Source organism: Lupinus angustifolius, chromosome LG02, assembly GCF_001865875.1.
Source record: "Lupinus angustifolius cultivar Tanjil chromosome LG02, LupAngTanjil_v1.0, whole genome shotgun sequence".
NCBI classification, from domain to species: Eukaryota; Viridiplantae; Streptophyta; class Magnoliopsida; order Fabales; family Fabaceae; genus Lupinus; species Lupinus angustifolius.
Genome location: NC_032010.1, coordinates 22647124 through 22672618, shown reverse-complemented (window position 1 = coordinate 22672618; position 25495 = coordinate 22647124). Strand labels below are relative to the sequence as shown.

Here is a 25495-nt window from a genome sequence, read left to right as displayed (position 1 = left end):
TACTATCACACCATGTATCCATATAATCTCAAGTACTATGTCACTTTTAGTTTTTTTTTAATTTAGGGCGGCCCGCAAGCTGCCCTGCCCATATTTAGGACGAGCAGAACATAATATTTTATGCCCTATTTAAAAACGGGCATGTTTATGCCCGTCCCAATGCTACTTGTGGATGTTTCCAGCTTGGATAGGATTGTCTGTAGTATAAAAATACACGTGAAAAACCATTTTTTTTAAAATAAATAATGAACAATGAAATCAATACATAAAACTTATGTGCATATATTTTTGTATACATCATTTCAAGTAGAAACTATTCACAGGAACGAAATCCTTTAAGAGAAACGCACCCTTATGTTTTACGACAACAATTAGAGAGAGACACATAATCTCTCTTCGTCACGGTAGGAAGCATGCACATTTCAAACCATGCGAGTTATTACATTTTTACCCCTCCCACATTTCTCAATTCGCATTTCAATGCCCCTCTCCTTCAATCACCATTGAGTTATTATTGTTCTTGTTTTCATGGCTGTGTCAAACGGTGTAGAAACAGTGATAGAGTTTCTGAGGAAGAACGGTTTTTCAGAAGCTGAGTCAGCACTCAAACAAGATATCATAGATAAGGTTGGAGGTTCTCATTTGACATCATTTGACTATGACAAATTCTACTTTCCTATGCTCCCTCCGTTACCGCCGGTTAGACTCCGATCATCGGAACCTGCCGGAGGAGTCTTCTCTGTTTCCTCGGATGATGAGTTTTTTAGCATAGGTTCAATTATTTCTCGTGTCTCTTCTTCAGGTACTACTTCTTTGTTCATCAATATTCATTTATCACTATTTGTTTCTGTTTAAGTAATTCAATTCCACTTTCTTCAGTTCCTCTGTTTTTAACCTTCTTCTGCTACGTAGCTAAATGGAGTGTGAAATAATAAGACTATTTTACCTTTTTATGTTCAGATATTGGAAGCTCTATGGTCTGCATTAATTCAATAATTGGTGTGGTGTTTTTATCTCTGCTTTTTAGGGTAGTGTTAATTTGAATCTTTTGTATTTGATTTTATGTTTCTCACAATTCAATTGGATTTCTGTTCACTTTACACTATTCCTCTTATTTATTTGATAAACATAACTACCATTACTTTCAACATGAATAGCCGCATATAAATGCAATTAATTTATCTTTGTGAAAAATATGAATTTTAGTCATTCTCCACTGTATTTTGTTTTTTTGATTTCATATAAATTTAACTTATGTTGAATTTCATATCACAATCAACTTTTTCTTGTTTATAGCTGATTTATCCAAATCTTGATTATTGACTTCTTGTATAAGTCATTCCTTTTCTCTTCTCCTTTTGCTTAGTTGGTTTTTGTTTACCCATGAACTGACTAGATTAAAGAGCGTTCTAAAAGCTAGTTTGGTTTTGCAGAATTTATCAATCCACATGGGATCTGCTCCGTTTCTCAGACTCGGAATGGTTCCGAATATTCATCTGATAGGTTATCTCAATTCGGCACAGCATGTGACTATCACGATTTTGATATGCAAAACGAATCATATTGGTATAATGAAAATGATGATGAGTGTTTCATGACCCCTAATTTTGAAGGGGCCGATGCCTTTGGGTGTCGAAGTGAAGATAAGTTTGTCATGACATCAAAAACTGAGAATCAATATGACCATTCTCTGGGTCTCAATCACAACTACGAAGAATCACAATTCGAGGGAAATGGTGGTTACATGGACAAGGCATGCCTTAATAATTCATCTTTAGGGGATGGAAATGATACTTTTTCAGAAAGTTATTGTCATATGGATAATAAAAACCAGATTAATGAAGATTCTACAAGCTTCAGCTACCGTAATTTGAATGAAATCAATCTTAATGATTTTCGTTTGAAGGTTGTTGGGGATATTACCTCTTTTAATTCTGCTCCACAGCAGACTGTGAATCAAAATCTTGACTACTACACAAAAAACGACAGCAATGACGGGTACAAGGGTCCTTACGATTTAACTAACGAAGTTGCTGGAGTTGATCCACCAAATGCATATGAAGCTCCAGATGGTGGAGAACTTGCTGAAGAGTGCCAAGATCCAAAAATCATAGCATATGGAGAGGATACTACTACTGATGTTGAGGTCTTAAAGTACAGCCAAGATGATGAACATGAAGTATTTGACCTGAGAATTATACATAGAAAGAACAGGTTTGTATGAAGATGGTCCTGTGTCCTAAACTTCAATGTCTACCTTCCTGGTAATGTTGGAGCATATATTTATTATGAATGTGCAGGAGGCTAATAGTTAATAAAATTTGAAATTAAATGCCACTTTCTTGTCCTTTTTTTAGCCCTCATCTTTATTTGTTTTTGTTGGCAATTCGGCATCAACTATGTTTGTGTCGATTTTATGTAGAGTCTCAGGATGTACTTAGTTATTATCTGCTCTCATCGATTATGGCATCTGCAGGACTGGATATGAAGAAAACAAGGAAATGCCGATTGTGCTAAATACAATCATAGCTGGCAGGTACTATGTAACAGAATATCTCGGTTCAGCTGCTTTCAGTAGGGTTGTTCAGGCATATGATCTTCAGAGAGGAATAGATGTTTGCTTGAAGATTATTAAAAATGACAAAGACTTTTTTGATCAAAGCTTAGATGAAATCAGGCTTCTGAGACTTGTTAATAAGCATGATCCAGCAGATGAATGCCACATTCTGCGCCTCTATGACTATTTCTACTATCAGGTATGTCTTGAAGGCTGAATCTACAACTGGATTATTTTCATATAAGGTATAAAATTTCATTTTTGTTGAAGATGTGTTCAAAATATTGGTAAAACTATACATGTTTAATGGCGAAACTAAATAAAAGGGCAACCCAACGCGTGAGACTCCCACTTAATAAGGTATAGGGAGGGTAGATGTATGCAGCTTTACCCTGCAAGCGGAGCCGCTGTTTCCAGAATTTGAACCTGTGGCCTCGTGGTCACTAAGCAACAATCTTATTGTTGCGCTAAACTCATCCTCTAACGAAGAAACGAAATGGGAAAGTAAAAATAGTCCTTTTTTATACAGCTTTTAGAATGATGTAGTAAATATTTGTTATTAACATTTGTTTGCCTACCTTCTCCCATCCTGTTTAGTCTTAAACCCTAACTATTCCTAGAAAATTTGCAGGAGCATTTATTCCTTGTAACCGAGCTTCTGCAAGCAAACTTATATGAATATCAGAAATTCAACCAAGAATCTGGAGGGGAAGCATATTTTACATTAAGCAGGTTACAGGTTTGTTCAACCAGACTAATAACTTCTGTGTGTAATCCATTAAACTGTATATTTTACTTATTCGGTTGTGATCTTGTTAGTTGTCTAAAACACCGTCTGATCCATCAGACCTAAAATGTTTGCCAACATCCACAGCTCCTCTTAATTATGAGTTCTTAACAATACATATCCATTGTTAAACAAATCAACAATCTGAATGAAATGGTTGCCAAAGGATGATGACCAGGGTTGTTGTTATCCTTCTTTGCAGATCATTACTCGTCAATGTTTGGAGGCATTGCAATACTTGCATAACTTGGGAATTGTTCACTGTGACTTGAAGCCAGAAAATATTCTTATCAAAAGCTACAAAAGATGCAAAGTAAAGGTTATTGATCTCGGAAGCAGCTGCTTTAAAACAGACAATCTGTGCCTATATGTACAATCGCGATCTTATAGAGCTCCCGAAGTGATGTTAGGCCTTCAATATGATGAAAAGATTGACATATGGTCTCTTGGCTGTATATTGGCTGAGCTATGCTCTGGTGAAGTATGTTTCTACTTTGCCTATTTTATGATATTAATTGAAGACTTTTTCTACGGCGTTAACATGAACATGGAACTTTTTTTCTTCCATAGAATTCAATCGGATATTTCAGTTTGTTAAGCTAATATAATTGAGGGATAGTGCATTATCAGAGAATTCTCTGCTGTTTATTTATCCTGACTCCTTAGTCCTCGTGTCGTCTTTAGGTGCTCTTTCCAAATGATCCAATCGTGATGATTCTCGCACGCATGATTGGAATCTTGGGCCCTATTGACCTGGAGATGTTGGTGAAAGGGCAGGAAACACACAAGTACTTCACCGAAGAATATGATATTTATCATGTGAACGAGGTTCGTTTCCCTTTTTCGCATGATAGATGTTCCCTTTCTCATCAGAAGGTCAACATAAGGCTCATTCTCCATGAAATCTTTAGTGGATTGTTGCTTCTGAATATATGTCACATAAACTCATTTATTGGAAGGAAAAAGCAGGAAACACTTTTTGTTGCTTAAAGTATTAGATGGCCAGTATTTGCTGTTCCCTTCTTTACAAGGGCTAATAAAATCTCATCTTAGTAATTCACATTGTGTTCAATAGTGAAGATAAATTCATAAGAAAAAAATCAGACTTGCATTCATTTCCAAATCATAATCATATCCTCCATTTCATTTATCAGTATAATATCTATGTACTATCAGTTAAAGATTTATACACAATCAGTATATCATCCGTCAGTCATCTGTATTACTTTTTTTGCAAAATCAATGATGATTAAAAATGAATGGTGAATGATGAAGTGACAATGTATAAATCTCTTATACGGTCAATGTATACATTTTTTCTCTTCATTTATTTTCAACTAATCTTTAGTATTTTACACAGGAGACTAATCAACTTGAGTACATAATTCCAGAGTCAACATCATTGGAACAGCACCTACATGTTACAGATACTATGTTTGTAGACTTTGTCAAATACCTGCTTAACATCAACCCCAAAAGAAGGCCTACTGCAACACAGGCACTAAAGCATCCATGGATTTCATACATGTACAAGTCAAAGTAGCATTCTTTCTTGGATTAAGTTTCAGCAATTCTATTGAAGTTATCTATATCAGTCACCATCTCATAAGATTATTTTTCCCTCATATAGCAAAGCATGTAATCACAATTTTGGTTTTTTTTATAAGCAACACAAAGTAAATTCATTGTCTCATGTTGTATGTTGTTTTTTACATGTTGATTCACAGTTTGTTCTTTGTGCAGAACTTCTTCTGCCCATTATTTTTGCCTTCCATTGATTGGGAAGTTTGAGCATTAGGACAATAACATTTCTTGTTATCCTTTTGATTCTAACATTAAGAGTAACACAATACTGGGGATCCTTGAACTATTAGCATTTGGTGGAGTAGATTTAGTTTGGCATCATAACTTTAAAAATGCATCAAAATAAATCCAAACAAATATACAAGTTTATAAAAAAAACCATAAATAATTAAACGATCAAATATATCTTTTTTTAAAATGTTTGTCGTTTCAAATTGTGGACTGCATCATCCGAAAAATCGTACAGTTTTCTGAAATCATGTGTTATTGCTCGAATCTGCAGTCAATTTTATTTTCGATAGGAGCAATTAACAATTGAATCCCATTTTTCTCATTATTTTCGTATCCGTGATAGTGTGAAAAGAAAAGAAAGCCCGACTCCAAGTTGTTCAAGAATAATGGCGTTGAGTGTGATGCAAACATAGCATGGAGGGTTTGGATCAGCAGGGCAAGCATGAATGAGGGATGACTTCAAGGATGACATGGAGTTTGGTTTGGGTCAAATTGCATCTTGAGCAGGGAAGCCTTCAAGCAGTAGCCTCAGGCTAGTTCAGATTGACTTGGGGAGATTGGATCAGGATAGCTTGGACAAGAAGATTGGTCAGACCTCTCAGTCTCGACCAAACTGTCCAAGCAACATGAATCTCAATGACATCCAAGCTTATGATGGGTCTAGTCTTAGGCAACTTGGTGGACATTTCTCAATCAAGCAAAAGAATGTTATTAGCAACTTGATTCAAGTTGCGGTTGCAGTGACCGCCACAACCACATCATACCGAATCACAATTGTACGACTGTAACACAATCGCATCAGATCACATTTAGGCTGTAATTCAACCACATCAATATCAACACTATTTTTTTATTCACAAAATATTTCACACCGCAACGATCACAATCTGGATCGCAACAGCTATAATGACCACATCTCACTAAACACATCCACTTTAAAACATTTATATAATTTTGATAAAGAGTCAAGAAAACATGTTTGATTGAAATTTTTATCAATAACTTCCTTACATTTCAGAATATAACATTCTTTTCTTTGTGTCATCTTCATTATATACCTTTTCGCTAATAAACTGAATAAGCATAAATTAAAGAATATATCATTTCTAAACCGATTATTACTAAACAATAGACAAAGTACCACTTTACTTTATGCTATTGTGATAAATGGTGGTGCAGAAGAATTTGTAGTAGAAAATTTTCTAAATTAAGTCCCTTCTTCCAACGAGAGCTAGACAAATTCTCCATCATCACGCGCCACGGTAGCGCGTGGACCACAGATACATCAAATTCTCTCTCTCTCTCTCTCTCTATTCTCCCAATTTTCTCTCTCTAGACCTGGTCGCAGCACCACCATGACCCCACCCCCTTGAAAGAAAGAAAGAAAAATCACACATTCACACGATTCTTAATTTCTTATATATATATATATATATATATTATTACAATATCGTAGCCACCACGGAATAATCAATCATCGAAATCCAATGGGCGAGTTGACTCAGACAGAGTTGTACCCATCTAACTCGCCACGAACTCAGCAACTGTGGAAATCAGTGTTGAGTTGGTTCGGTTTCTTCTTCCAAATCTTCTTTCAGATTATCAGAGCCCTTAGTCACTACCCTTTACTCTCTTTCTCTTCTTCTAATTCTAATTCATCTTTCAAGCCTTTACCTTCAATTGAACTGCATCACCACCTTGATTCGCCGCCTGAAACCGCCGTCTCCGCCGTCCAAATCACCGATGTTGACTCCGATCACTACCCTTCTCAGAAACTCCTGGTATGGTATCACGATAAAAACCCATGCTTTTTTTGTTAAATGGAACATGGTAGTCTTGGATTGAGGACTAGGTTTTATGTTTTTTGTTGTTGCTAGGTTTTTTGGAATCTGAGTGATAATCAGAAATGACAGAGGGGGTGAGAATTTATGTATTTTTAAGTGAAATTGGATTTGGGAATCAATTTGTAGAGTTGTTTCTTTAGAGAAATTTAGATTTTTTTTTCTGACCCAAAATTTGAGCTATATGTGAAGTGTTCAGAACTGAATCTTGAAATAGAACTGTTTTGGCTTTGATCTTAGTTGGGTCTGATAAAGATGCTGAAACATGCATAATTGCGAATCAAAAGGAACACTAGCAAAATAAGGAGAGAAAAAAGAGTTTGAGCACCATTTTGGTGCTGTTGCTTGCAATTGTAGAGTGCAGACAAATTTAGTCAAACCTTTCTCCTTTTCAATCCTTGCAGTTTTATATAAAATGAACATGCCTTATCGTTTTATTATAGTCCACACACAGAGAGAGTATTCATTTGTTACTTTTCCATTTTTTATGGTTTGCTGCAGAGATTTAATGCCTCCCCCTGGGTTCTCTTGCTTGTTTATACAAGTCCTAGTTTTGGTTTCACATGAATATATTTATTATGAAGTTAATTGGTCTTGTTGACTTGTTCATTTTGGAAAATATATAGTTTCTATCATCTTGAAGTGTCCTGGAAATGAAAGTATTGTGACCAAAAGCAAAATATTAGCAGTGGATTTGAAATGTTTTGCCTTGTTTAGTGACATTTAAAACACAATTACAGCAGCTAGTCTTGTATGTTTGGCTGTATATAGCTAATGATGTTGCTTACTCTTACAGAGCTAGTGGCTCGTCATAACATATGCATTTTATCTTAAAGCTACCATTCTGTCATGTTTTGGCTTCTTATAATGAAGACAATATTTTATTTTGCTCTTATTTTGTAGTGTCCTATGCTGACTCCTCAGTTTGCTAGTTGATGTCTTGTTGTAATTTGTTGATATTTAATGTTGTAGTCTCTCATTGCATAGTCATACCTTTAGCACAGTCTTGCAAGTACCCAATTTTTGGTACAACAATAATAGTCAAGCCTTTATCTTACTTGGTGGGATCAGCTACATGGATCGAACGACGCAATAATGCTCCATCATGAATCATGTTCATTGACAAAGCATTGAGCTCTAAGTCTTTCTTTATTATTTCCCCTATGGTTTTTCTTGGTTTCTCTCTTCCTTTAGGAATTGAATAGCTTCATTTGATATGCTCTCCTTATGTGGGCTTCTATTGGTCCCTCCACACATGTCTAAACTACCTAAGACGTACGACTGTACCATCTTTTCTACAATAGGAGCTACTCCAACTTCCTCATCGATGCATTCATTTCTCATCCTACCTTGTCTATTGTGTCTACTCATCCAACACAACATTCTTATCTCTACTATATGCAGTCTATTCTCTTGTTGACATTTTATCTCCCAAGTCCCAACATTCAATCTCGTATAACATTGCAGGTCTTATAGTTGTGCGGTGAAACTTTCTCTTAAGCATGAGTGATACCTTTTTATCACAAATGACACATCAAACACTCCACTATTTTATCTAACCCGCTTGAATCTTATGGTTCATGTTTCCATCAATTTCCCCATCATCTTGAACTATGTATAACTCAACATGTGGCTGAAGTTAGAGGGTTCCATGTCAAACATGAGATTCACAGTGTTTTGATTTTCAATATTTGAATAAATAATTCTTCACAAGTGAAATTGTCAATAGAGAGGACAACTCGCAATGTTGAACTCTTTTTTGTTAAAACAAGCAAGAAAAGTTGTTGTAAGGTGCTATTTTGATGAGCTGTTATAAATTTGCGTAAGATGCCATTCTTTATATTGTTTCTTTTGTTCCTTCCTCCCCATACCCAAATCTTCTCTTCCAGTCTTATCACAAATTTCCTGTGGTGTAGATTCTGATCTTACATGTGCACTTGTAGGTAGTACTTGATTTGGATGAAACACTGGTATGTGCATATGAGACATCAAGTCTACCAGCTGCACTGCGCAATCAAGCTATTGAAGCTGGTTTGAATTGGTTTGAGCTTGAATGTGTTTCTTCAGACAAGGTATGTTATTTTATAACTTGTATCTATTGCTTGTCCAGAGGTAGAATACCATGTCCTCACGTGGGCATGTTGGACTTTGAAGGAAGGAGAAGGGAAACCTAAAATCAATTACGTTACAGTCTTCGAACGTCCTGGGTTGAAAGAATTCATAAGACAACTTAGTGAATTTGCGGACTTGGTGCTGTTTACGGCCGGTCTTGAAGGTTTGCATCAAATACTAAGCTGCTGTATCACACATCTTTGTTTTTTGGGAGATCTTTTCAAATTTTATGAATTATATATATCTCTTACAGGTTACGCTAGACCCCTTGTTGACAGAATAGACATAGAAAATCGGTTTAGTCTACGACTTTATCGGCCTTCAACAACCAGCACGTAAGTTCCTCTGCCTCATTTAAATCCCACTAATCTGTTTTCGTGTAACTAATCTTTCTTGTTGCTCCTTCATTGCTAGTAGCCAGGCAACTAGTGTGAATTATTTTTTATAACTCATTTGATCTTTCTTTCTGGTCTTTTGTTCCTTGTTCTTTTGGTACCAACCTATGTCTTCATGTTCTATCCCTTTCTTCTTTACAGCCTTGAGTGGAGATCATTTTATCTTGGCAACACTGATAAAACACCTACGGATACTGCTATTTTCTCAATAATTTTTTAACAATATCAAATTTGACTAATCGGAATCCTTTATTACGTTTTGAAGTTATTTAGTTATCTATGTTTTTGAGCTTGAAGTTCAGAGTGGAGTCTTCCAAACGTAGCTGTACAAGTAGTCTTATTTATGCTGGATTCATGCAGGGAATATCGAGAACATGTCAAAGATCTTACCTACATCTCAAAGGATCTATGCCGCATTGTTATTGTAGATAACAATCCCTTCAGCTTCTTGTTGCAACCAGTAAATGGAATTCCATGCATCCCATTTTCTGCTGGGCAACCACATGACACACAGGTCCGTAAATATGTGCTGTTGAAAATTAAAATCACCACTGACAAAATAAAACAAAACCACCTCATCTGATATTTCGATGATATGTTCTCCATCTCATCTGTATTTTCCATGCTCATCAGCTTCTTGATGTCATTCTTCCACTTCTCAAGCAACTCTCTGAGCAGAAAGATGTAAGACCTATGCTCTATGAAAAGTTCCACATGCCTGATTGGTTCCAAAAGCAAGGAATTCCAGCTTCCTGCTGGACATAGTAGGATTAAGATCATTTGCCAACAAGGTCTTTCTTCTTCTTTTCCTTTTTTTGTGATATTCTTAATTTTAGTGGTGGAAGCATAGACACTGATTGGGTCTGATAGATTTTTGTATAGAACCAATTTGTTTCTGGAGCATCCGGAGGTTTCAAATGCTGCTTCTTGGAGTCAGATCCGTTCGTCATTTAAGTATGTAGATTGCCATAATGCTGATTCTTGTTTATAGGCTTGCTTTCTGTTGGGAATTATGCTGATTCTTGTTTATAGGCTTGCAATTTGTTGGGAATAATCTCGTTAGTAACTTGTACAATTATTTATCAATAATCATTAGCAGTTCAAGCATTCATTACATTGCTTAGTGACAGAATATCTGAAAAGTATATCACAGTATTTTGTTGTATCATAGATGATCTGTTAGGAGTCTGTTATTGTTATAAATAAAGTAGTCAACCTTTTCTTTTGAATCATCACACTGCATTACACCATGTATCAGATCAAAACAAATCAATTACACCACTTCAATTCTTATCAATATTATGAGTTTATAGCGGTCTCTCTCAGTTTCTTATTAGTAGTCGTAAAGAAACATAATTTTTTTACTTTGATAGTCTCATGCACTAGACTGTCCTTTTTATGTGTTAGAGAAGCATAGAAAGCAATTTGAACAAATTATTTGCATTCTCAATTTATTTTCTGTAGTCAGGATCAATTACTTTATTATGCTTTAGACTTTGAAATTAAAGGTTTCAAGGGCTCGAAGACAGTGGTAACAACTTGTGTTAGTATCCAGCTTTTAAAACTACTGATTTTAGGTGGTTTGTACTTCGTGGTCTTGGTCATTAGCAGCACTCTTATGCTATTGATGAGAAATATGATGCCTGGAGCTTTCATATAGCTTATAATGATTTTTATTTAGTTTATTTTTGGGTGACTTGGGAGAAGTTTTTTGTGCTAGGTAGACATTTTTAAAAAGAAAACAGTCATGTTTCCTAAAAGGAACATTTTGAAGCTATAACATTGAATACTTGTAATTTCAACTTTGATATAATGGTGTAAGGTGTCAGCAGACCCCCTCGTATATGTGACACTTGAGAACGATATTTATTGATAAGGGTAGTAATTTTTCCATAAAAATGATTAATTCATTACTCAAAAGGTGATAAAATACCCTTAGGTAAGTGTCTTGGACGGTATTTGTCATAACTCTCATAGCAATGTATTGGGTAGCAAGTGGCAAGGCAATCCAGGTGACTAAGAGTATGGCATATGCCTTATGCTGTTAAAGAAACAACCACTAACTAATTATTGGCCACAAACCCAACATCATGTTAAGTGCTAAGTTTGTTAAAACAAAACAACACTTGACAAAAAGGAGCTGGAACTGCATGTTTCATTCTCAGGGTGGCACTTTCTCTCTAGTTCTCTTCCCTTGTGTGTTATGTTTGTCTATTTAAATACCCTTTATTTATTCCTAGACATTCATTCAGTTGCTTTGTCAAATTGTCTCCTTTTGACTTTAATGTAGCTTTTCATGTTCATCATCTTACTCATGGGAATTCTTGTGCAATATATACTCTTGGCTCTTTGTTAGCAGGGTAATTCAATGACAAAACTTGATCTCAAGTATAATACAACTAGGAAAATGATATATCCTCCTACTATATCCTCCTACTAATCCTCCTACCCATAAGAAGATGACATGTGTCACAATAACATACTTTAATTATCAATGATTGAATTTATAAGTGGCATGTGTCATTTTTTTGTGGGTATGAGGATTTAGTAGGAGGATATAGCAATTCTCATTCAATTATACAAAATTTTCAAACTTTTCTCTTATGCAATTGGTATTAACATCACTGTCCAAATGGTTGGCGCTTTTGTCTTTACTTTATCATCCCCCTTCTTAATTTCATGTTAGCTTCTATAAATAATTTGGTCAAAAAGTAACCTAATAATTAATTGCTTATTAATGATGTTGGTATCTGTAAGTTTGAAAATAAGGACATAACATTTTATTTATACATCTTTGAAGGTGAATACGTAGTATAATATTTCTGGAAAGGATTTATCTACTATATATGTACATTTTATCTATCCCCTTAACTGGAAAAAAAATGGCATTGCTAATTTTATGGCACTTATTAAAGAATAAAAAATAGAATTTTTTTTAGAAAATAATGTTTTTACCAATGCTTGTTGGTACTAATAGGAAAAGTTTGGGCGTCAAGCATTTGCGTTTGAGGGTTGTTAACGTGAACCAAAAATGTTTATCCTCTGGTTAAGTGGGTTTTATTAGTTCTAGGTATTATAAATGTTAAGTTCAAAACCACCAATTTCTAATAAAAAATATGTTAAAAGCATGCTACTATACAAAATTATGATATATCTTCTACAAACTTTCGTGGGGCTAAGAACCAAATTGCATCTGGACTTGAACCATACTGTATTTGAGAATGGAATATAAAAAAAAAAAGATATGTTTCCCACAAATGACAATAAAACAAAAATAAAAAATTATTATTATTTAAAATTTTAATTAACATACTTATGTGATATAAAATTTGGGACATCATATATCTATTCTCCCCAACATGCATATGCATGAAACATAAGATATTGGAAAGTTAAGTTTATGTTTTGATATATTAAAACATTATTTCCCAAAATAAATATACTCACTTTCATTGTAAATTTTTTATACTATCAGTATATTATACACTATTAATTCGTATTACTTTTGTTTGAGAATAATAATAGTTAACATATGAATGGTAAATGATTTATTTACAGACAATATAAAAATACTTAGTCAATATATACATATTAAATTAATAAATATGCTTAGAATACTTATTAACATTTACTTTACATTAGCATAAGTAACCCATTTCACTTCTCCAGTATTTATAGCTAAAGCTTGATGGTCACCGATTTCAATAAAGAAAATAACCTTTACATAACTAACCCATTTCATTTCTCCCCACTCTGGTTCAGTTCTTTACCATGTCCAATTTTTGCATTGCTTAGAGTATTACATGGTCTGGTCTACACCTGTCAAAAGGTCGGACCTGGTTGGTCCGGTCTGCTAAATCCAATTTATAGGGTTTGAATATTATTTTAGGTATTTTTTATTGAAATCGGACTTTTAGCCTAGCCCGATCGGGCTATTTTAAATTTTGGCTACCCGTTTTACTTATTTGTTTTAATCTTTTTTGTGACATTTAGCTTGGTAATAACTAATAAGCACTAGATGAAAATTTACCATACAATTTATAATAAAAGATAGATAATAAGTATTATGTTATTGTGTATTTAATTCAATTTAACTTTTACCACAAAAGCATAATAAAGAAAATAAAGTTACAACAAAACTAAAATAAACATAAATTGTTTATCATAAAAAACTCCACACAACTAAATTTAATATAATAGTTCACAATGAAAGTATTGACATTAAACATACAAAATATAATATTTTTTGTAGTATCGAAATGTTTATATATTAAAGTAAAGTTACGAATTATATTGAGTTAGAGAGTGAGAGTTCAATAGAAGTGAGAGATTTAATAAAAGAGTTATGTGTCATACACATAGACTTAACATCACGTCTTAACTCAAACACAAGACATTAGATCTATAATAAATTTTTTGGTTGCATTTAGCATAACAAATGTGTTAAAAGTCATATGTTAATATCAAAAGATACATATTTTTTTAAATAGATTAAATATGTTAAAAAATTTAAAAAAAAAAATTTAGTTTATGTAGGCCGACCCACTACAACCCGTAACCCACTTAGGGCGGATTTCAACTACAAAAGAACTCCAATTTAGCTCGAACTCAATGTAGGCTAACCCAAACCTGTCCGAGTACAATGCTTTTTTATAGATAGCCCGTTATAACACCCCTAGTCTTGTCAACCAATGCTTTTTTATAGATAATGGAACTTTTTTATACATTGACAATCTTATTTTAATTTTTAAATCTTGAAAACGTGTACGGTTTTATCTTATTCCCTTATTCATTTTCCGTATCACAAGGCGAAAAAAGTTAAAATTAGTTTTATTTTTCATCTGAATTTACTCTTAATAGGTTGATTCCATGCAAACTTATAGAAATTGTTTTCCCTATTAAATAAACATCATATAATTAAAAAAAGAATGAAATTCTGTCCCTTTCAGCCACTATATCTGAAACTTCCTAGTACTTGGCCAACTTAAAAAGTACCCTTCTTTCATTTCCCTCTTTCTTTCTTCTTAGTACACCCAAAGCCAAAGGCACGTCACACGTGGTCATTATATTTATGTTACACACAGTGGTCAATGTAGGATTGCTTACCATTTCAGCAAATAACATTTCATTCTTCTTATTTAAATTAAACATATTATTTTATAACCTATTATACCTCTTTATGAAATATGAATAACATATATAATCTTATTATAATGATAAACATCATTCTTATAGTTGAGTTCCACAACCTACCATATCCTTATTCTTATTATCCCATAATTCTGCTATTTGGTTGAAGGGTTGCTTCAATATAGTAAACAAATACAAAACATTATGTACCATAAAAATATTTAATGATCATTAGTTAGCATGAATTTTATTTTAGTTATTTTTATGTAAATTGGTCAAGTGATCTTTGAATTAAATTTATTATGGGGTCCATATTTTTCATAAATTTGCGTACATCTTGACTGGGTTGTTTTATTATAATTCATTTAATAGCATACCATTTACGTTGGGATTAATGAATTCGCAAAATACTTGGTATGACTTAAACTCCCGAATATTTGTAATACAAAGTTCGTTTACCTAAGCCTCACCTTTCCTTTGAAATATACTTTTTCTGGTGCAACTCTTCTAACATACAAGTAAACATAAATATTTCTCATAATAAATAAGCATAATTTTTGTTTCAATTAGAACTCCATCAATAAAACAAGCTATAATTTAAAATACTAAATACTATCTTTTTCCCATTTTAATATGCTCTTGTTGTTCACAATTTGTATTTTGGCTTCAAGTAATGCAAGTCTACTCAATAATTATTGAGAGTACATATTTTGTCTCACAATTTGTGTCACTTCATATATCATGAACTTTTATTAATCAGAATAAATATTTAATAATTAAATTTTTAATTTAAATATATTTTTTCAACTAATCACATTTCATAGTACATAAATATCGTTTTAAGGGATAATTTATTGGACATCATCCAAAATATTGTTGGAAGGTCAAATCCAAAATCCTTGTTGACATCCAAATACTCATTATTCATAGGGTATCCTAAATAGGGACAGATATATGAATACGCATTACTTATGTCCATATGGCTTTGTTGCCATGCCCACTAATGTTATGAATAAAAGACCAATAAATAATTTGACCAATAAATAATTTGGCCACTTCAACTTTCGTGTACATATATCATGTCTCTAAAAATTGGGAAATAAAAAATAATTAAGATCCCATTGAATCTATAAAGTCGAAGGTTCGATTCCTATAGTAATATTTGTTGAGAAACACAACCTCAAAAGAGATTAGTTCATTACCTAAAAAGGTAAAAAAATATTTTTGCTGCATAAAAAAATTAACATTTCCTAGAATTTATGTCATTAATTTTTGTAACACTTTACTTCTTATTCAATACTATTATTCTTAGTCATGTTTGCAATGAATTAGAAATAAAATTGATAAATGAGAAAGTAGAATAAAATAAAATTTGAGAAGGTGGAAACAACCAAACAGTGGCTAAAAAACTAGACCAGCTTCGAAACGTTTCCTTGAAATGTTTGAAACGATGTTTGTGAACTGTGATGTGTTACAACTGAGAGTCCACCACAACACCCAAACACCCTGAAACGTTTCACCATTCTCTCTCCCTCTCTCTCTCTCTCTCCAAATGAAGTATAAACAATCACAAGCCATCACCACCCTTAACTTCAAAATCCACTCTTTTAGATCATGTTGACTGAACCACCCTTCTCCGCCACCGTCACAACCACCATTGCCGCCGTATTAACCTTCTCTTTGTTATTACCATTATGCCATGCTCTGGGCTCTGCCACCAGCCTCGCCTTCATTGACGCCTCCGCCACCGTGTGCGGCATCGTGGCATCACAACCAACCGGACGCATTGAGTGCTACCGCCGCGGCCATGTTATCCCCGTCATCCCTGACGTTTCATTTTCCGCCATCTCCGGCGGAAGAAACTACTTCTGCGGTCTCAGGTCCGGTAACTACAGCTTACTTTGTTGGGACACCGTCTCTTCCAACGTTACTTTTGAAAGGAGAAGACTTTACCAAAATGACACTGTTCTATTCGAGAATCTCGCCGTTGGTGACACGCAAGTTTGCGCCACCGTTGTTGGTACCGGAACGGTGTCGTGCTGGAGAATCAATAGCGCGTTTGAATTGCCATCTGGGTATGAACAATTTGCTTCTATTTCATCTGGGTCAGGTTTTTCTTGTGGAATTATGAAGAATGGTTATCGTGTTCGGTGTTGGGGTAATGGATCTATTGCTAGTAGAATAGAGGGTGAGTTTAGAAACATGTCTATGTTGAGTATTATAGCTGGTGAATCACATGTTTGTGGGTTGAATTCAAATGGGTTTTTGGTATGTAGAGGAAGTAATAGTTTTGGTCAAATTGATGTTCCAGAAGGAGGGTCTTTCGAGTATTCTGGGCTGGCTCTTGGAGCTGAACATAGCTGTGCTATTAGGAGATTGAATGGTTCTGTTATTTGTTGGGGTGGTAGAGGATTGTTTTCTGTTAATTTTACACAAGGTGTTTCTTTTGAGACAATTGTTTCTGGCTCCAATTTTACATGTGGATTGACAACAAACAATTTTTCTGTGATGTGTTGGGGTCCTGGTTGGTCTAATAGCGATAGTTCGAGTTCTAGGTTTGTGCTTCCCTTGTCTCCTATTCTTCCTGGGCCTTGTGTTCAATCTTCTTGTAGCGAGTGTGGTATGTATCCTCAGTCTCAAATTTTGTGTTCTGGTCATGGTAACATTTGCAAGCCACGGCCTTGTTCACCTCAAATACCATTCCCGGCGACACCACCAGCTTTACCACCATTGGTGCAGCCACCATGCTTGGCTCCTGCGTGGTCGAAGGCATTGACAACTTGCTTGTTGGTATTTGCCATTGTTGGATCAGTAGGAGCTGTTGCTGGCATTTGCACCGTAATTTATTGCTTGTGGACTGGTGTTTGTTTAGGGAAGAAGAAAGTCCATAATTCTGTGCAGCCAACAATTACTAGAGGTGGCAGTTCAAATGGCGGTGTTAATAGCCCTTCAAGATCGTCCATCATTATGCGTCAGGGCTCGAGAATAATGCGGCGCCAGAGGAGTGGAACATCATCAACGAAACATCCAGACAGGGCGGAGGAGTTCACACTGGCTGAGCTTGCTGCGGCCACCAACAATTTCTCACTCGAGAACAAGATTGGTGCTGGGAGTTATGGTGTTGTTTATAGAGGCAAACTTGCCGATGGTTGCGAGGTGGCGATCAAGAGGGGTGACACTAGTACCAAGACAAAGAAGTTCCAAGAGAAAGAGAGTGCATTTGAATCAGAATTAGCGTTTTTGTCCCGTCTACACCACAAGCATTTGGTTAGGCTAGTTGGGTACTGTGAAGAGAAAGATGAAAGGCTCTTGGTGTATGAACACATGAAGAATGGGGCAATATATGATCATTTACATGACAAAAACAACGTGGACAGGAATAGTAGTGTCTTGAATTCTTGGAGAATGAGGATCAAAATTGCGTTGGATGCTTCACGAGGAATCGAATATCTTCATGATTATGCAGTTCCATCTATAATTCACAGAGATATCAAGTCGTCTAACATTCTGATCGATGCAAATTGGACGGCAAGAGTATCTGATTTTGGATTGTCATTGATGAGTCCAGATTCTGGCCATGATTATTGGCCTACCAAGGCAGCTGGAACGGTTGGATACATTGATCCTGAGTATTATGGTATGAATGTTTTGACAGCAAAGAGTGATGTCTATGGGCTCGGAGTGGTACTGTTAGAACTCTTAACAGGAAAGAGAGCTATATTCAAGCATGGTGAGAATGGAGGCACCCCGGTGAGTGTTGTAGAATATGCTGTGCCTGCAATCATGGGAGGAGAATTGTCGCAGATTTTGGACCCGAGGGTTGTACCACCAGAGTTGAATGAAACAGAAGCAGTGGAGCTGGTGGCCTATACTGCGATGCATTGTGTACATTTGGAAGGGAAGGATAGACCAACCATGGCTGACATTGTGGCCAATTTGGAGCGTGCTTTGACTCTTTGTGACACTAGTCATGGCAGCTTTTCCAGTGCAACAATCTCTACCGAATCTGTCTGATATTCAAACCCTGCGAAAGGGGAACAAAATTGAAATTGCTTCATGATTCTTATACATTCTTTCGGATTAGTTTACATGCTATGCTCTCGACTTGTGAAGTCTAGGAGTGTTACATCTAACATAACATTAAGCTGTATGTAGAATTTTGTCAAACACTTACAGCCAGTGAAATGATCATTTACAATTTATCTGTAGCAATTTAAGTCTTCATGAGTTTACAGCATGCAATGCATGTATGCCTTGCACATGCATTGCAGATTAAAGTATCCTTGATGCCTAATGCATGTTGTATGTTTGTCTACAACTACACAAAATTTTCAACTTCTCTCCTAGTCCTTCAATATTTATGCTACCCGTTAAAGCAATGTACTTTGTTTTCTTAAAGTTAGAAAATTAGAAAACTCAGCACTAGGTTTTGAAAGTATGAACCAATAACTATGGAGAATTATATTGTTTATACCTACAGTTGGTAGGATAAGTTGTCACAAACATGACAACATTCACAGTCCCACAAATACAAAGTGTGCTGACTTTTTGTTATGGATTCTGATTGATCAATCGAGTCCAGTATAAGATATTTTTTAACCAATCATAGTTCGTGACAAATAAGCTACCTGTATTTTACTAAATCCATGACACAATTGATGTGCATTTGAGATAGGTAGGAAAGAGTGTGAACAAAAAGATTGGCCTTCAAAGCATGAGAACACCATGCAAGTTATCTCATTATTTGGTTGCTCTTTGAGTAGTTGAGCTACTGGCCCCACAACTAACATAGTTAATCTTTTTCCTTATCTATCATCTTTCTAAACATGGTCCCCATACAAAATAGACCCTTCTTGCTATCTAGCTATTTATTCTCTTCTAAAAGATTATTGCTGACTTCTATGATGGCTACAATAAAGAACCATTTAAGAAGTGGATTTGTTAATGCCAATTTCACACATGCATATTGAGGACTCAGTTTGTGACAATTTGCTCTTCATGAAAGAGATAATTAAAATGCAAAATTTTCTCCACTAAACAAATATTGAACGGTGCCAAAATGGCTCAAAATTAATGACACATGCAAATTCTTCACATGCTGAACTTAGGGCCATGGGCCATAGGCTTAGTGGTTTATATATTTGTGAAGTGCAATGTGTTGGGACAGTAAAGTGGATGATGAGTGTGTCTCATATGAATAGGATTTGTTGTCAAATCATGTCTCTCACCAATGACAATGAAACAAAAACAGAAAATAATAATAAATGTTTAATTTTTTTAATTGTTAAGATATATTTTCATCGGTGTGAGACAAGATTTGTGATACTATTTGGGACAACTGATCCTTGTTCCTCTCCTATACTCCTATGTAATTAATGTCCTGTGAGTCTTCATGTCTTGTATATAAGGCTATTACCTTTACAGATATCCATCTCATAAGTGATACAAAGCTAGGAAATGTTCTACATTTCAATTCATTTGAGCTGAGTAGCAATATCAATATTTTCCCTTCAATTATAGTATTATTTTTGTAGTCTTATGGCCACATAATTACACACCACATCTTATTTATAATTCTCTGACTTGATTTGACACAACAATGTGTTCTACTTTTGGTATATAAACATTTAAGAGAGATATTTTATTAGAAGTGATGTGTTGTTAGCCTAATCTATAAGTTAATAATGATATTTCAATTAAAGATACTTGCTGATAACTACAATGCACCTCAACTCCTTTCTGTTTCACTGCCATGCACGTTTTGGAAGTGGCTCAATAAATATTTACGTTGTATATTTTGTTAATAGTTTTCTTTTATTATTCATCTATGGAAAAGAAATGAAAATAACTGCCTCATTAAACCATAACTTCCTTTTTAAGACAAAAGTATAATAAGAAAACATTAAATACCATAACCAAACTTTGATTGTTGATGAATTGAAGTATTGTCTATATATAATGACAAACCTTGCAACACACAATGGCAGCTACACTCATCTCAACAAAACAAAACACACAATGCAGCTTATTTCTTAACGTGTGATTCACGACACAATCCAGCTATCTACATACAAACTCTGCGACCGTATCGATGGCTGTACATGATGCAGAGCAGAAACATGCACAGAGCAGAATCAATAAAATTCGAAATGCATAAGAAGTTTTACGGAGTTGTATTTTTCTCCCTTTTGGCTGTATAGCGGAACAGCTCGAATTCCACTTCTTAGCTCCCACACAGGAAGGACTGTTTGTCCACCAAAGTCATCCTTCTCAGACATGTCATACTCGTGAACTTCTATGCGAAGCAGCGCCAATTCCGGAACCGTAAGTGGGAACTCAAATACCTCATTCCATGTAGGCAACCAATTATCCTCTATTGCCTTAGTTCTCTTCATTACAGTATCATCTGGGACTCCAGCTATCCCCACCTGCATAAAAGTTTATCAAATTAATTTCAAATGAGTCACACAACAATTTAGCCATGGAAGAATCGAACCTTTGACCTAGTACGATAGCTTTATAACTTACTCTTGTGTAGAAGTCTGGAGGCGAGTATTGATCGAAGTGTGTGTGCTTGAAATCATAGTACCATCCTTCCCCCATATATACAGTTACCTAGAAATCAAATAAGATTTAGCATGACCTTTATTAGGATCTAAACCAAAGTCGTTTGGTCGATGCAGCTCATTGATGTAACCCTTACCTTCAAAGTAGTCTTCACAGATAACTTAGCTTTAGGATCGAAGACCTCATTATTTGGACCAGTCTTTAATAGAAAGTCTGGTTTTTTAACATAACCACACCCTCCATTGGCTTTGAACATTCCATGCATCAACCAAAGTGATCTGCCATAACCCTGCCAGGAAACACGAACAATAGGAACTGATTCATATCAAACAATATCATTCAATAATATCTTAGGACATTGATGAAGTGTGAATTCAATATCACATCCTTATTTGTGAGAAAGTCAGACAGTAACACACATTAGTGAAGATATTCAACAACTTATAAAGGTTTAACTATATTTTTGGTCTCTATATGTGACATTGGTTTTCAATTTGGTCTCCGTCGCGCCATTTGATGAGTTATATAACACATTGAAATGTAGGGACCAACTTGAAAACGAATGTCGCATATAATAATCAAAAGCAATGGTAAAACTCCCTAAATATAATGTTATTTCTGGAAAAAATAAAAGAGGAGGGGAATGGGTTGGAAGAAACAGAAACCTGCATGTTAAATGCAACCATTTGAGCCCCATGCATCCACCCAACTAATGGGTTATAATTTGACGAAGTAATGCGAGTACCTTTTGGATACACCCTCAGTATATTCTTCTGGGTAAACCTATAATAAGCCAACAATCAGGAAATAAAACTTTCTCAGAACTCAGAAGTAGTAGAAATTCTACAAACTAAACGACATATAGAAAAGGTTTGAGTTTATACCAAACAATGAATTAACCATTGGGCATAATGCCTAAACTGTTAATGCATTCAGAAGTTTCTAACATAACCATAAACTGTCAAACAAGAGGATGGGTCAAACAGTTACTATCAACATTAAGAATCAGATGCTTATGAAGTACACCGTCAAGATAGCCAGTAAATAAAACTGAAGCACTATATATCAGTCAAATTTTACTACATTTGCACGACAATAAAGAGTTGTAGAATGCCCGTTCATATCGATATCGTATTGAGAATTTTTAAGTATGTGAAAATAAGTAATCTCATAAAAGAATTCATTAGAAACATCTAACAATACCTGACAATTTCTTTCCCAAGAGTTATAGCAGCCTTTTCAAGCTGTGCCTCACTTAAACTTAGACGTCTCACTTTATCAGGATCCACTTTGAGGCATTCATGTATGCCACCTTTAGGCTTCCCAGCATGAATTGCAATTAGATGTCTATATTCCGGTGCTTCATTATGATGTGACTTGTCTGATTCATCAGTATCTTCCTCATCATTAAGATCTTCATCCACAATGGTGTCCTAACGATCGCAAACCAAAAATTCATTAACAAATTTCCTCTGAAAAATTAAATGCGGTGGCAATTTGTATACATGATTGATTTAGTCTCAGACCTTGACATCAGCAGTAGTACCACGTTTCATGCTTGGGACATCCTTTCCCCAAGCTTCGTCATCGCCTGAAGCCTTTCCGTTCTGTGAATCATCCCCTTTTTCCTTTATTTCTTTTGCCTCAAGATACTCCTTTGGTGGTTTCGTTGATATAATAATTCTCTTCTTAAGTGATTCAGGAGAAGGGAATTCCTTCATGCTTTCTGTACTAGGAGAAAATAGTATGTCTCCAAATGTTTGAGTAACCATCTAGAAATTTGGATAGGATTGTCAAGTCAAATACAAGAATGTAAGCATCTTGAATCTCAGTAAAACTACAAGTAACTAACCTCAGCCACTTTAGCCTGAAGATCGGGAGTAAGGTGGTCTTCTAGGGTTATAACAACTGGATATTCCGATGTAACAAAGGCATGTTCCTTAATAGCCCTCAAACATCTTATAAGCTCCACAGGAGTAGTCAATGTCCTGTATTAAAAAGAAATGGATATTTAAACAGCTATATTTCAAATTCTTAAGAATATCATTTCTAGTTTCAATTTGCAATGGTAAATAATCTATTGATTTAGTATCACACACATATATCCTGCTTCACAACAACCATTTTTAGTTAATTTTTAACGAAAAATATTTCAAACCTTTTCTTTTATTGCAGATAAAATACTTACAATTTGTCAACTTTTTACTTCAACTTATCTTGACAACACCATTATAAAAGAAAATAGAATAAACCTTCAGCAAACTTTTGGAGAACCATTTTGCTATGCAAAATTGTGTTGTCAAGGAAATTCATGTTTTTACACTCAAGATAGGAAATTAGAGCAGAAAAAAGGCAATTGAAATAAATAACATAACTTTTAAAACCATTCAATTTATTTCTTTAAATTCTGCCTAATTTGCTAACGAAAAATGAAGGTAAAGGAGAGAGCGAGGACTGGCGATAATTCATATAAAAGTCAACATCATGTGACCCATCAACTTACCTTCCATGAAGAACATCCACATTGTCCTTTGATGCATTAGGCCATATGTCCAATTCAATCACCCTTACACCTCTCTTCAGAGCATGTATGATTGGGACATCACTGCAATCGCTGCTAAGCTGATTCCCAGTTAGATAGGAATTATGCCCGGTATATATGAAATAATGAGACAGGGGTAATGTCATATCATGGTGCACCTGGAATAGAAGAAACAATTTAACAAAACACAATGATCAGAACAAGAGAATGCATGTTACCGATGCTTATTGAAGTAATGAAGATTTGTAGGATGAATAGAATCCAATATGTTAATCAAAGTTTCATGTCTACATATTACTCAAAAACCTTCTCTGTAACACGGTAACACCTGAACTAAATTACTACAACTCTCATTAGTTGGGGTCAGCTACATGGATGAAACAATATCATAATGCATAATCGTAAATCATGTTCATTGACAAAACAACATAAAAAGTAAAGGCGTGTCTTGAAGACACTGTGATACCGTTGGAATATCCAAACAATAAAGGGTATACTATAATGAAATATGAAGCAAAGCACTTTATATTAGTAGCAATGCCATGTCTTTCCCAAAGAAGCAAACTTAAGAGAAAGGTTTTACCATCTAATTGCATAAACCATTCTACTATTACTTCCTATTATGTAACTTCAATTACAAATCCTAATAGAGGGCCTCCAAATCAGAATAGTGCTTGTTAGTCTCATAGTAATACTTGGCAGATTGCAAAGTCAAAGACCAAAGAAATTTCAAATCCTAACATTGGACGAGTTCAAAGAAAATGCAATATAATATTTGTACCCAAAATATGCAATAAAATAAATGTATATTTATCACCAAAATGAAGCCCAATCACTAATTAATTCAGCTGCGAAATTGTTCTTAATAACGATCCATACTTCATAAATACAACTAAGCAATATCTCTATAGTGTTAAATTATGCTGGAGATATTAAGAATTTAAAATGGTTACCAAAATTGAATTGAAAGCAACTAAAAAAACAAAACTTTAGGAAAAATACAAAACTCACAAGTGCATATATCCATAGATAACTAGTTAACTGAAACGAGCGAAAACAAAAAAAAAATCTGAAAATGGTAAAAAAAATAATATTTATTTACCCCAAGAGAAGGTATGAGAGGAAGATTATTATCACTAAAGAGGTAGTTGAAGAAAGTTTCAAGGTTAAGACCCTTTCGATGGAAATGCTTGAGAGAATCGATAATAGCTTGAGCATCTTCAATGGTTGCTTTCTCTTGTTTCTGGATCTCAACAAGGAACCTTTGAAGTTGAGAAGTTGTCATAAGTTCGTTATCAGAGTAAGTATGAAAAAGGGTCTTGATCTCCGGTGGCGCCTCCGCTAAGGCGAGTTTGAAGCGGCGGCGACAACAGAAACAAACACTGTATGTTTGTTTAGACATGATGATGATTTGGTTGTGTTATTCACCAAAGAGAAAGAGAGAGAGAGAGGTGTGAGTTTATGTGTTGTGAATTAGTAACGTTGTTATTTGTTAATTGTTAAGGTTGACTTGTCTCGTTGGTATATCAGAGGTCAAGTTCACCTGCTCTGGGGTGGAGTAGATCTAATTAATTACTATATATATTTTTTTCCCACATGTATCCTTGCATTTTTTGTATTTACACGACTCGAACCCAGGTTCTTGCTTAAAGAAAATCAAACATATACCACTTGAACCAATATTTATTCGTAATTAATTACTATATTTAAGTAATATTGTTATTTTATTACCAAAAGTATCAATATAAT

At 34.8% G+C, this 25495-nt stretch overlaps 4 protein-coding genes across 9 annotated transcripts; 3 read left to right on the top strand and 1 right to left on the bottom strand.

Moving 5' to 3' along the window:
* On the top strand, window positions 364-16544 carry LOC109340361 (dual specificity tyrosine-phosphorylation-regulated kinase 2-like). 3 transcript variants are annotated; one of them, XM_019578047.1, is made up of 9 exons: window positions 364-802; window positions 1434-2214; window positions 2477-2756; window positions 3189-3296; window positions 3547-3825; window positions 4029-4172; window positions 4705-4905; window positions 11606-11611; window positions 16533-16544. In XM_019578047.1, exons 1-7 carry the CDS (start codon window positions 529-531, stop codon window positions 4885-4887), a joined length of 2049 nt encoding a protein of 682 aa, XP_019433592.1. In that variant the 5' UTR covers window positions 364-528; the 3' UTR covers window positions 4888-4905; window positions 11606-11611; window positions 16533-16544. The 3 variants fall into 3 exon arrangements, with proteins under 3 accessions (XP_019433592.1, XP_019433599.1, XP_019433586.1); XM_019578054.1 differs by lacking the exons at window positions 11606-11611; window positions 16533-16544 and having other exon boundaries at window positions 1434-1497; window positions 1528-2214; window positions 4705-5116; XM_019578041.1 differs by lacking the exons at window positions 11606-11611; window positions 16533-16544 and having other exon boundaries at window positions 4705-5116.
* LOC109340394 (carboxy-terminal domain RNA polymerase II polypeptide A small phosphatase 1) lies at window positions 6574-10694 on the top strand. Of its 3 annotated transcripts, none has more exons than XM_019578089.1 (7): window positions 6574-6940; window positions 8944-9072; window positions 9155-9275; window positions 9366-9447; window positions 9868-10021; window positions 10141-10298; window positions 10378-10694. In XM_019578089.1, exons 1-6 carry the CDS (start codon window positions 6647-6649, stop codon window positions 10270-10272), a joined length of 912 nt encoding a protein of 303 aa, XP_019433634.1. In that variant the 5' UTR covers window positions 6574-6646; the 3' UTR covers window positions 10273-10298; window positions 10378-10694. The 3 variants fall into 3 exon arrangements, 2 of the variants coding, with proteins under 2 accessions (XP_019433634.1, XP_019433625.1); XR_002106789.1 differs by having other exon boundaries at window positions 6575-6940; window positions 10141-10368; window positions 10409-10694; XM_019578080.1 differs by having other exon boundaries at window positions 6575-6940; window positions 10390-10694.
* Window positions 14237-25308, bottom strand: LOC109340384 (phosphoinositide phospholipase C 2-like). 2 transcript variants are annotated; one of them, XM_019578071.1, is made up of 10 exons: window positions 24849-25308; window positions 23708-23904; window positions 23057-23192; window positions 22731-22976; window positions 22408-22637; window positions 21870-21987; window positions 21341-21493; window positions 21166-21252; window positions 20731-21065; window positions 14237-14252 (listed from the first exon to the last, which is right to left on the bottom strand). In XM_019578071.1, the coding sequence occupies exons 1-9, from the start codon at window positions 25146-25148 to the stop codon at window positions 20772-20774; spliced, it is 1761 nt and encodes a 586-aa protein (XP_019433616.1). In that variant the 5' UTR covers window positions 25149-25308; the 3' UTR covers window positions 14237-14252; window positions 20731-20771. The 2 variants fall into 2 exon arrangements, with proteins under 2 accessions (XP_019433616.1, XP_019433607.1); XM_019578062.1 differs by lacking the exon at window positions 14237-14252 and having other exon boundaries at window positions 20543-21065.
* Window positions 16055-18909, top strand: LOC109340353 (putative serine/threonine-protein kinase-like protein CCR3). Its single transcript, XM_019578031.1, has one exon. It carries the CDS (start codon window positions 16252-16254, stop codon window positions 18649-18651), a length of 2400 nt encoding a protein of 799 aa, XP_019433576.1. The 5' UTR covers window positions 16055-16251; the 3' UTR covers window positions 18652-18909.